The sequence below is a fragment of the Phyllobates terribilis genome, unplaced genomic scaffold, assembly GCF_046119375.1.
Source record: "Phyllobates terribilis strain yellow unplaced genomic scaffold, ASM4611937v1 Scaffold_3__8_contigs__length_932513732, whole genome shotgun sequence".
In the NCBI taxonomy this organism is placed as follows: Eukaryota; Metazoa; Chordata; class Amphibia; order Anura; family Dendrobatidae; genus Phyllobates; species Phyllobates terribilis.
Window position 1 is genome coordinate 215,771,750 of NW_027362763.1, and position 12,578 is coordinate 215,784,327.

The window sequence follows — 12,578 nt, forward strand, 5'->3', positions numbered from 1 at the left end:
TTAATTTGAGTTTTGGGGGTGACAGATGACCTTTAAATACTCCTTTCACCAGTCTAGCACTCTCCCCTCTAAGCACCATTACATAGCACACATGCTCTATCTCCAGAACAGCTTTAGGAAAGGTACAAAAAAAAAAAAAAAAGTGTGAAAGACGACGACTTGTGGTTAAGGTCAAAGTAATGGCCATAAAATGCAATGTCCAGATGTAGAAAGAAATAAAAGTGCTGCTCATGCAGTGCCAGAGATGACGAGGAAGGCGACCATGATGTGTTCATACACCCCGATATATTCTCCATTCACACAGAGCTCATGAAGACAGGCTGCAAACCAGATGATTTGGCCCATGAGATGTTGTAACCATTGCCTGATATACTGACTATTAAAAGGGATAGAAGGAACACAATCGTACTGACAACCTCCAGCAAAGGTGTTCTGTTCATGTCTGATACTGCTACAGTAGAAAGTTGTGGTGACATTGTTTGCCCCAGTACTGGAATGCTAAAAAATTGCAGAATTGATTGTTTAGTCTTTGTAGCATAATCTGCTTTAGTCTTCTCCATCTCAAAATCCAAAGTGAAAAAAGTTAAAAAAAAAGTCTGTACATTGATTCTTAGTGTAGGTATTCATTGTGGATGCCATCCTTTCCAAAATATACAGTGAAATCAGCACCAAGTCTGAAAAAAAAAAATCCGCAGTGGAATCATGTAATACATGAAGATTACACAGGTTTTTCCATCATGTATGAACATATCGATTTGACAGTGTACAGGAATGATCCACAGGTATTCTCTATGGGAGATCCTGAAATCATGACTTGTAGTACTTTAATAGGAGTTGGGGTGGGAAGAGAAAAGCAGAGATCCCTTATGCACCCTTGTTCTCTAAGGATGTGTGCACAATATCACAGTATTGATGAGGCAGACAAACATCACTTTTCAGAAATTCCCTTGCTTGGGGCGTTTCCATTCACTGAAGCAGGTTCAAAGTGTTTAAATGCTCTGGAAGAGTTTTTTGCAGCCTTTTGGACATCACTTATGTAGTAGATTCAAATAAGCATCCTTCCCCACCAGGTGTTTTTATAAAAAAAAAAAATCCTATAAAAACTAAAAAAAAACAAACAAACGGCAGAGTGGTTTTACTACAGAAATGATTTAGTAAGAAGGTTTTTTTTTTTTAGTTTAAGGGAACCCGCTTTACACATGACCATATTTTTGGCCAGAGTGCTGTCTGGGGCAGTGCAGATTATTTCATCAATGGCTGAATCTGCATGTGGTGAGAGAAAAAAATATAAATAAATTTGTATGCCATACGGAGCCACAATACTGCATCCAATTTTTAAAGGGTACATTTCAATTCTGTAGCAATATTACAACATAAAAAAAGTCCTACTTTTCTGGATGAAACAGACTATTTTTTTTTATATGCTCATGCAAACCTCTTTAGGTGCAGCATCTATTTTACCAAGCCTTCTATTCTCCGCAGGCGCTGCTGACCTAATGTCCTTTTCACCAGGATTTGCAAAATGAGTTCAGTCCTGATCTTCCCCAGGAGAGATGGGCAGTACAGGACAGTCATTTTCACAAGATGCAGAATGTAAAAGTTACTGAGACTGCCCCTAATGATGTGAGATTACAACACAGTGCCCCTCACTGTTTGCTTTACCATGTTGTCTGAGCTTATCCATGGTCAGAAAGTTACATAGTGAGTTTGTCATGTAAGGCTGGGATCAGATAATACATTTGAGAATTGGCTCAGTTTCCAATGGGACTGTGCCCAGAACACACAAATATATCTAGATAATATCCCAAGTTGGCAAGCGGACTAAAGATGCCACTGGGCCTGATCACCTGCAAATAAATCTCTGGCCAATGTGAAGCTGTAATAACTGATACACGCCCAAGTACTGGGGAGTTTAATAGACTCTTATATGATTATCTACATTAGCTGTATAGTTTACTAGTTTACTTTAGATGGACAAACTGATGATCATTAAATCTGCAGGACAAGGTGAAAGATCTATTCCATACAGGGTGACTTCAGCACAGATCATATAGATTACACGGTGCATATTTCTACACTTCCCTTGCAGTGCATCCATGGGATAACATGCCAATTTACAGTACACAGTGACTGCACATTGGAAGTAGATTAAATGGCTGCCAAAAAACCCCCAAAAAACTTATGGTAGCCATTCTTAAATCTCAGGATGCCATGTAATTGCTGCAGCAGTAATATTAGGGTGTCTGCTGCAGCAGTTCTGTCCATGTCAAAACTTGCAAGTCAGGGAATGGAAACGGCACAGGCATCTGGGAAAGCACTAAGGTTAGTATTCTTCCAACCAAAATTTTTTTTATTTTTTATTATAAGAGGTGGATTGCCCCAGCCCCATGGAATTTTTATTACCACTCTCACACAAGAGGAGTTTCCATTCAAAAACTTAGAATAGCTTTTTCCTGGCATTAATAGGTGGCCTATCCTCTGGATTAGCAAAGGCAGTGGCCCCTTTATCAAGGTAGATGTGTGGCTGTGCCTTGTACTAGGTGAGCGGAGCGTCATGGACTGTTCTGCTGATTAGGGGTATTCTATGGTTAGACCCCACTGACCATATATTGCTATGGTTTAACATGCTTACATGGGCACAAAACATTAGGTTTGTCAAGTTAGTGAATGGTTAACAAAAATAAGTCTGAAGATACTTCATGTCGGTGTAATACAGATACATATCACACTTCAATGAATACATTAATAGGACTTGCTGTGGATACAGAACCATGAACCGATGAACACTCACACATACACACTTCACCTACACAATACCCCTTTGGCTAAGTTCATAAATCTTTACTGTAATATCTGCATTTTTTTAACATTTCTCAACGCTCTTTGTTCCCCATAAAAAGGCAATTACAATTCCAATGTGCTGTTCTTACTCTTTTGGCCGCAGATAGAAGCTGGGTCAAGTACTCACGAGGGTTAACTTAGTCCATATTTCCGCAGGACGAGACCTGCAGGAGGCGAGCATGAGATGACACAATCTCGCGCCTTTCACAGTGGAAATGTACAGTAAATGCCTAAAATAGACACAGGCTTTTCTGTATCGCAACAACAAGCAGTGGTCCACAACATTGCGTACCAACGAAACCCACGGAGGGGCTTTCACAAATAAAATGTGTATAGACTTGCAAAAAGGGAAAAATATAAACAAAACAAAACAAAAAAAAGGTGGGGAAATAAGACAAAGGCTAAAAATAAATAGGGTTTCTAAAGTAAACCAGGACATTAAATAAGAAAAAGTGAACACAGGAGCATCAATAGGAACTTCAGTTAGACATTTGTTATGTACATTAATGAATGGAAAAGTTATGAGTCAGAATTTAAAGGAAAAATACCCTTACAGGGTACCTAGCATTGGTGGGAAACAAAAATACCCCACCATACACTTGTCAAGTCAGTGACTTCAACCAATTGCTGACACAAAGGGGCAGAAATACTCGCCTGACTACAGTCCCGATGGTCTCTTCTTGGAGCAGTGCACATCTAACTCTGCTCTACAGGGAGATGATCGTGATGAAGTGCACAGATCTCAGCCGAGTGCTTCTGCCCCTTGTTCTCAGCTTACAGACAGAGCAAATATAGAGTAAGTTTTGTTGTTTCTGTGAAATACTTACCCTTAAAAAGGTTTGGATGGGACTAAACATATCCTCCAGATATATAATGAATTTGTGGCAGTTACAGGTTCAGCCAGGAAACTCTCACCCATAGGCTGTGATCTGTACGCCAACTCATCCCTTTATAGCAATGTCTGGTAAAAGGCAGTTCTTAAGATGGAAGGGTGCTATGGATCAATGTTTAGTCTCAAACAACCATATATTTAAAAAAAAAAAAAAAAACAAAAAAAAAAAACCTCAGGATGAGTACACCTGTAGTTTAGGAAAGATTTGGGAGAGTAAGTTAATCCAAACCCCAACAAGTATGGAGTGGGAGGACTAGTATAAATGGTGCGCTTATTTAACTGCACAAGTCACATCAAATGGGTCAAAAAGGCAAATGATAAAGAAATGAGTGTACACAAATGGCTAATAACACAAGGGAAAATGATACATCACTCAATGCAATGGATAAATAAGGGAATAGCCAACTGTCAGTTTATTAGATAACAAGTGTCATTAGACTAAGTTTTATACATTTAATGTGTTATTCTTCCTGACTGTAACCAGTTCTAAAAATCAGTGTATAATCAATGGTCCAGTTGTCAATATCAATATGGAGCTGAGAGATTTGGATACTTGAAATCGATTGAACACATTGAAGTCTCAGATGTAGTTTACACTTTGTATTTTACAAGTGGGAATTTGATGATTGGGGTCGCTGCCGATGACACTGGCAATTAGTGCAAGCGTTCCAGATTCTCATTTAATGGCAGTTTTCAGAGCCATACTACAGCTACATATATTTTATGTCATGTACAGACCCTGTCAGAATAAAGCAGGAGATCTTTATCCAGACAGTAAGTTACTTTGTTCTATGAAGACTCTGCCATTCACTGAACTCCCAACTGCTCATACATTCTGAGTGGTGGAGTATTCTGTGCATATCTAACCAAGGATTGGTTTCTAATGCTTACACCAGACCTGCACAACATGCGGCCCACCAAAGGACGTCTTGTGGCCTTTAGAGAACCAGTAGATGGCTCCTATACTCCAGTGAATTCACATCTGCAAGATATAAATAAACTTGACCACTTGAGAGCAGGACCGGGGCACAGATTCTAGTCACCCCGACATGTAGCGACACAATGAGATCACCTGGTGCAGCCAACATGGCAGGGAACAGCAAGTGCACCAGGTAGGATTTGAAGATTGAATGTACAGACTTATAAGGGGAAGGGGTTACTGTTGAGATGGAGCAGCATGAGGGAAAATATGGAGGTGGGAGTGTGTGTAGGGACAGTATGGAGAGGCTGGAGTACTCTGAAGGCCATAGTTCGTAAAGTAGGACAGTGGTAGTTCATAATGGAGGACTGATTGCCTCCACACTGTTAAAATTTATTAAGTCAGGGGGACAATGTATCATAGGGTTGACAGTGTGAGGCTCATTTTGAGCAGGAAGGACAGTGAGGGGCAATTTGTTCAGGGTCACAGCATAGGCAATACTTAATCCTTGGTCATTAGAATATTTTTCAGGGCACCATGTGGGGATGTGCTGCAGAAGAAAAGTCTGGAGGTGAGTTTTTGGGGCAAAATCTCATGGCGCCTGTACAACATGAAGGCAAAAAAGGGATGAGTGACTTGTTAGAGAAGATGTAATTATAAAAGTATCTGGATGTAAGTGTTTGATATGGTCAGCGTCTCATTTGTATTGTGGTTCCTGTAAGAGTCACAGTCTGATAACGAGTAAGGAGATACTGGGAGTTACCATTGTTAATCTAGGAACTGCAGGTTCATGTGACATATACAATTGTATATGTGGCTGACTTATCACTGCAATAGCTTGCTGCCCATTAGCAATGTACTCTCTACAGATTGGAGTTTTGGTGATATAGTCATGTACTGATTGGGGTTCTGGTGATATATTCATGTAACTACCCTTTCATATTTTTTTTTTTGCGCAGCCCTTGGGATGGTCATACTAAACCAATGTAGCTCTTGGACAAAAAACAAACATTGAGCACCTTTGATTTGGACAATAGATTAGATAGAGAACACGAGAGGCCACATAAAATAATTTTCTAAACTATGAGATTAAGTGGAAGTCTGGGTGCAAAAATTATACACATCAGTAAAGATTGGTTAAAAGCATTTAGCTGTGCTCTATGAAGGAACAATTTACAATATGTACGCTAACAGGAACCCATCAGCTTGCACCATTTGAATAATTTAAGAGGTCACAATACAATTGACATCTTTAGTTATATTAGCTTTATGCAAATTGTGTGTTTAACAAAGGGGTTGTATGAAGTATTAGTCAGGCTTTTCACCCCCCCCCCCCAAAAAAAAAGTCTATTCCTCAATTTAGCATATTTGCTAGATTTGTATGGTAGTAAAGCAGATGTGCTTTATACATCTCCTCGCTGAACCAAATTACCCATTGAGGATGTTCATCAACTAAAAGCAAAATTATAGGGAGTGCTTGGCTCCAATAACTGCAACTGCCAATTTTACTGGGAAGTTACTTTATAATTGCACTGAGAATTTAAAAACTTGCAAACAAATACATCAAGTCAAGCTCCTGTTATCGAATGATAAAGTTGTGTAAGGATCATGTGACATATGTAATAAGACACCTGGAATGGCAAGTGTGGGGCAGGGGGAGGGGGGAGACAAACCATTGATCAAGTCCCAAAAATATTGGAATTGCATCTTCCTTTATCCTTACATATTTAACAATATAGCAAACAGGAAATTTTCAGCAAAATCAGTAGTGGTAGTATCAGACTAGTATGGAGCAAACACTAAATGTAGAATATCCAAAAGGTAGAATAAAATAGCAAGGACAGTATAGAAAAGTCAGACTGACCATTTTCTGTCAATGGCTTTACATCTGGCTAGACATCACAAGTCAGGATACATACCTGCTGCCCCAGCAGAGACCATGTGCACCTGGGTGGTATCATTCCCAAATACATGGTTCAGTCTTTCCTTGCAGCTCGAGTAGGCTGCAAAATAGATAGCCCTGCAGAGAAAGCATAGCGTCAAGCCACAGGTCCAGACTAGTGATCTCTGTAGATAAAATGGCCTTCTGCCACCTAACAGTCTGCGAAATGGCAAGAGAACATTATAACCACTATTGAATTCTCAATTTTAGTGATGCTCCGAATAAAGATACAAAATATATCCAAGAGCAATGTCAAGCAAATTTTGGCGAGACATGGTAACCATCTCTTGGGTGTGGGTGCCCACAGACATTATGAGTTTCAACACCAGAGAGTGTTAGCGTTTGGGTGGCAAGGATTGGAAGTTTTGGTTACTGGCTGTCAGTGTTGGCCCATCTTAAAGTTAAAAAGGTTTTCTCCATCAACTACAAAAGAAAACTGGAGGTAGCTGACTTATAAGCCAATATTGCCCATATAACGAGACTTATGACCTTGGTTCAGCCACACCAGTCTCCTCCAAAACAAAAAGACCTTTATTTGCAAGTAGTATTGGATTCTTGCCCCAGTCAATTAAAAGGGGCCTTTGATGAGGGTCTAGGGTATGCGACTTGTTCTAGTGCCTCCATATGTGCATTTGAGTGATCTCATTTGCCCAGTCCCATTGTCCTGATGGTTTTGTAAATGGGCAGTGAAGCCATTCCTGGTATTCTGTAGGCCAGCCAATAAGAATCACCAGCACTGGACACCAGGCGACATTCTGGGATCAACTGAAGGAACACAAGGCACAATAAAAAGTATGTGACAGCAACATAGAAATATTAGATTAAAAAGCTACATGACCCCATTATATCATTTGAACACTTTACAGATGTCAAACACATGCCACCGATTAGTAAAACATACAGTTTGGTAACTATTTGCCAATAAACAAGCATTACTTTATGACTAGCCTATAAACATTACTTTTTATACATACAGAGATGCTAGACCTGGGTATATTCCCATAGCTGTGCAGGTTGCAGTAAGACAATTCTGTCACTGTGAAAGCTTTTGCTATATTTAGACAAAAGGTATTTAGAGTAAAGTTCTGTTAGTAAGGTCAGTGTAGCACTCTGCTCCTTTATTGCAGAGAACAAGTGCAACATGACAGATCACAACCTACGACTTTCGCAGGTCACGAGTGCTGGTCATAAACACCTCAGACATGCTTTTACTAATTCACAAGTGTACAGTACCTGGAAGGAGCCACCCCAACTAGGTTAGGGCCCAGGCCTCGAAATAAGGAACGAGGACCTTCATTCTGCAGAATCATCCTGCAAAGCAAAAAGAGTGCAAGTTAGACATATCCAAAGCTTTCAAAAGCCACCTACTAATGCCAATCTAAAAGGGCTGGTGCAGGACCCATAATTTAACCATTTCACATCCACAAGGATTCATGGAAAAATATTGGTCAGCATCCACATACCAGATCTGTATAGGTTCTCCATTTAATGCAGCCAGGGCTTTCTGTATTACCGGTTTACCAACAGTAAGAAGGTCTACTGCCCCAATAGCCTCTTTCCACTTTTAGGCAGTACTCCCAGTTCAGACATGCTAAATACTGACATTACTCTTCTGACAATTACTGGGCACTGCACAGTTTGCTGCCCACAATGTGAACAAGGGTCCAGAAGTCGGGAGGGACAGGGAGCAGCAGAGATGAGACTTCTGGTGTAACATATCTACTGTATATAAAACACACACAGCTGGAAAGGCCATCAGGTGAGGAGCTACCCTACACATCACATTGATAACAGCCATCAACTACAGCGATATAACAATTCTAGCAAGAGATTTCAGGAGAAGTAAAATTTCATTACCTTGAATAGCCTGACTAAGTCCCCCATAGACTTTACATAGCAGTCAGACAAACTATGGCTTGGCTGGCAGCCATCTCCCATACACACGCTCAGACGGCCTGAGCGCTCCAGTACAGTGTTGAGCGAGCTGCTAACGCACTTGTGCCTCATCTTCGACAACAAGAGGATGGAAGTACAAGAGCAGACATGCCAAAACCTAGAGCCCATTACTATCGAGGGGTGTAAGATGGTGAGATAGTCAGCAGAACTGGTCAGTATTGCTGCACCTGGCACAGCTTGGTTTATTTGGAGACTGAATGGCACCTCTTACAGCAGCTCCTATGAAGCTGCAATACATTTTAGGAAGGTTTTTTTGGTTTTGCTTTGTATTGACTCCTCAAGTGAAGGTGGCATTTCTATTGTCCCCTGAAGGCATGCCCGATTTTATGTTCCCGTGGTAAAGAAGTTCATTACAGAAATGTCTTAACCAGTTTGCCCATTAAACATGAATACTGGCAGCCAAGCAGAGACCTCATTGATGGTGCAATCAGGAGAAAGATCTGTCAGCAGACAAGAGTGCTGCAAGATGCAGTGCAGAAATAATGATTCATGGAAATCCTAGCTTTTCCTCCTTTTATTTCACACTGACAGACATGCATCATATACAGTTATATGAAAAAGTTTGGGCACCCCTATTAATCTTAAGCTTAGTGTTTTATAAAAATTGGTGTTTTTGCAACAGCTATTTCAGTTTGATATATGTAATAACTGTTGGACACAGTAATGTTTCTGCCTTGAAATGGAGGTTTATTGTACTAGCAGAAAATGTGCAATCTGCATTCAAACAAAATTTGACAGGTGCACAAGTATGGGCACCTCACCAGATAAGTGACATTAATATTTAGTAGATCCTCCTTTTGCAAAAAATAACAGCCTCTAGTCGCTTCCTGTAGCTTTTAATGATTTCCTGGATCCTGGATGAAGGTATTTTTGACCATTTCTCTTTACAAAACAATTCCAGTTCAGTTAAGTTTGATGTTCGCCGAGCATGTACAGCCCTCTTCAAATGATCCCACAGATGTTCAATGATATTCAGGTCTGGGGACTGGGATGGCCATTCCAGAACATTGTAATTGTTCCTCTGCATGAATGCCTGAGTAGATTTGGAGCGGTGTTTTGGATCATTGTCTTGCTGAAAGATCCATCCCCTGCGTAACTTCAACTTTGTCACTGATTCTTGAACTTTATTGTCAAGAATCTGCTGATACTGAGTGGAATCCATGCGTCCCTCAACTTTAACAAGATTCCCAGTGCCGGAATTGGCCACACAGCCCCAAAGCATGATGGAACCTCCACCAAATTTTACTGTGGGTAGCAAGTGTTTTTCTTGGAATGCTGTGTTTTTTTGCCGCCATGCATAACGCCTTTTTGTATGACCAAACAACTCAATCCTGGTTTCATCAGTCCACAGGACCTTCTTCCAAAAAGAAATTGGCTTCTCCAAATGTGCTTTTGCATACCTCAGCCGACTCTGTTTGTGGCGTGCTTGCAGAAACGGCTTCTTTCGCATCACTCTCCCATACACCTTCTCCTTGTGCAAAGTGCGTTGTATAGTTGACCGATGCACAGTGACACCATCTGCAGCAAGTTGATGCTGCAGCTCTCTGGAGGTGGTCTGAGGATTGTCCTTGACCGATCTCACCATTCTTCTTCTCTGCCTTTCTGATGTTTTTCTTGGCCTGCCACTTCTGGCCTTAGCAAGAACTGTCCCTGTGTTCTTCCATTTCCTTACTATGTTCCTCACAGTGGAAACTGACAGGTTAAATCTGAGACAGCTTTTTGTATCCTTCCCCTGAACAACTATGTTGAATAATCTTTATTTTCAGATCATTTGACAGTTGTTTTGAGGAGCCCATGATGCCACTCTTCAGAAGAGATTCAAACAGGAGAACAACTTGCAAGTGGCCACTTTAAGTAGCTTTTCTCATGGTTGCATACACCTGGCTATGAAGTTCAAAGCTCAATGAGGTTACAAAACAAAAAAAGTGCTTTAGTAAGTCAGTAAAAAGTAGGTAGGAGTATTTAAAACAAGGAAATGATAAGGGTGCCCATACTTATGCACCTGTCAAATTTTGTTTGAATGCAGATTGCACATTTTCTGTTAGTACAATAAACCTCATTTCAAGGCAGAAACATTACTGTGTCCAACAGTTATTACATATATCAAACTGAAATGGCTGTTGCAAAAACACCAATTTTTATAAAACATTAAGCTTAAGATTAATAGGGGTGCCCAAACTTTTTCATATAACTGTACCTCACCACTCCCCGACACAGTTATAGACTAGATGTGAGATTTTGGGAAGTTCCTCATTACATAATGACTAACGGGCCACATGCTTGGCCATGTAGGATGCCTATATGCTGCACCAGATATGATGAAGTTGGTTGGGACTGGGAAGCGAACATACCAATGACTGCTCGGAGCAATTAACTATTATTCATGCAAAAAGTTTAGAAACCCCCAGCCCTAGAGATTATTCATTTATACCCTCCAGAAATCAAAGAATGTTAAAGGAAGTAATGGAAATCTTCTAATTGGGTCAATACAACTATTGGTGAGACGTGCAGCCCCCATCAGAACCTTGGAATCCTAGGTGAATAAGCCCCATAGGTGTTACCAGGCCGAGACCACCGCCATTTCATATGTTCTGTTAGTATGTCCAGTATGCCCTGTATGAACGTTAGTAGAGAAATGGTGATATTTTAATTGCAACATAATAAGAAGTTCAGTTTGCTAAGAACCAGTTGCAATAATCTCATGGTTGACTACAAAGAACTGCAGCTCAACCTCCAAGTGTGTCCCCAAAACCACCTGGAACGGCTTCAGCTTGTACAAATTATTATAATCCACAGTCACACTAGTTTCAATGATTTAACAAAACAGATTAGAAGCAATCAGTGTGAACGGATACAATTGAAGTTAGTTTGTTTACTGGACATGTGAACTGAGCCGAACAAAATCAGGTCCAGGTGATGTCAGCAGGATATCATGCAAACACATCTACTCCATGTGATCCCCATTCAGCCAGCACCACTTTCACACATCCTTCTCATTCTCTAATGTCCAATAAGGCAGAAAAGCAAACAAATTAGCGACTCAGAACAAACCAAAAACATTCACAGGTGATTTAACTATATGGGTCAATATTATAAATGAGAACCAGTTAAGGTAGTTCATTATTCAGCATCTCAGGAAATATTCTGTCTCCTAATCAGGAAATTAAAAAGGGACTCCGTCTGAACAGTCACTCTGCTGACAAAGTCCCGTTTGGTGCATCATGGCGGCCAATCATTTATATATACATACAGACACCTTCCCACCAATCTCCACACTCATCTTTGATTGACATCTCTGGCTTCATAGAGCCAGAGAAAGGAGAAAAAAAAAAAAAAGCAAATTGGAAGATGTATATTATAGCGCCATTTATTCCATGGCACTTTACATGCGAAAGGGGTATACATACAAAAATTACAATAATCTTGAACAAAACGTGACGGCAACTGGTACAGGAGGAGCGAGGACCCTGCCCGCGAGGGCTCACAGTCTACAAGGGATTGTAAATGATTGGACTCACCATGATGCACTGAAAGCCTGTACTTTGTTTGAACAGTTATTCTGTGCTTATATACCCTTTAAAGGGAACCCATCTTGTCCAGAAACATGGTTTATCAGCAGATATAGGGCCAATCTGCAGGTAAACAGCATTAATCATGACTGTCCCCTTTACTGGAGCAGCAGCCACATGGAGAAATTAAAAGGTACAGTATATCTTCCCTGCAGCCACTTGCTTTCAGTCATTGGGGTGGAGCAGGGAGCAGTTAGTCACTATACAGCAAGTGGTGGCTGTAACACCCCAAAGGCCTACACGTCACAAAATAGGAGGAACAGGAGTATATGGTACAAACATTAAGATAACACATGATAAAACCAATAAATGTTTACATATCCATGCAAAACGCGCATTGGGAACTTATCTTAACCCGGTTTCTTTGCCTGCCTGGGCTCCAGCCTGCACTTGGGTAAGAATGGCCATATTTTTTTTGGGATTGCCACTTAGAGCTAATGCTCATGTTATATAGGAATT

General features: G+C 40.6%; 1 protein-coding gene across 1 annotated transcript in view; it reads right to left on the reverse strand.

Moving 5' to 3' along the window:
- Window positions 1-12,578, reverse strand: part of SLC25A36 (solute carrier family 25 member 36) — a 33,875-nt gene that overhangs the window by 6,879 nt on the left and 14,418 nt on the right. Inside the window, exons 3-4 of the mRNA XM_073674632.1 lie at window positions 7,828-7,905; window positions 6,572-6,672 (exon numbers count right to left, since the gene is read on the reverse strand). Coding sequence (XP_073530733.1) covers window positions 6,572-6,672; window positions 7,828-7,905 — 179 coding nt within the window. The remainder of the gene's footprint in view (window positions 1-6,571; window positions 6,673-7,827; window positions 7,906-12,578) is intronic.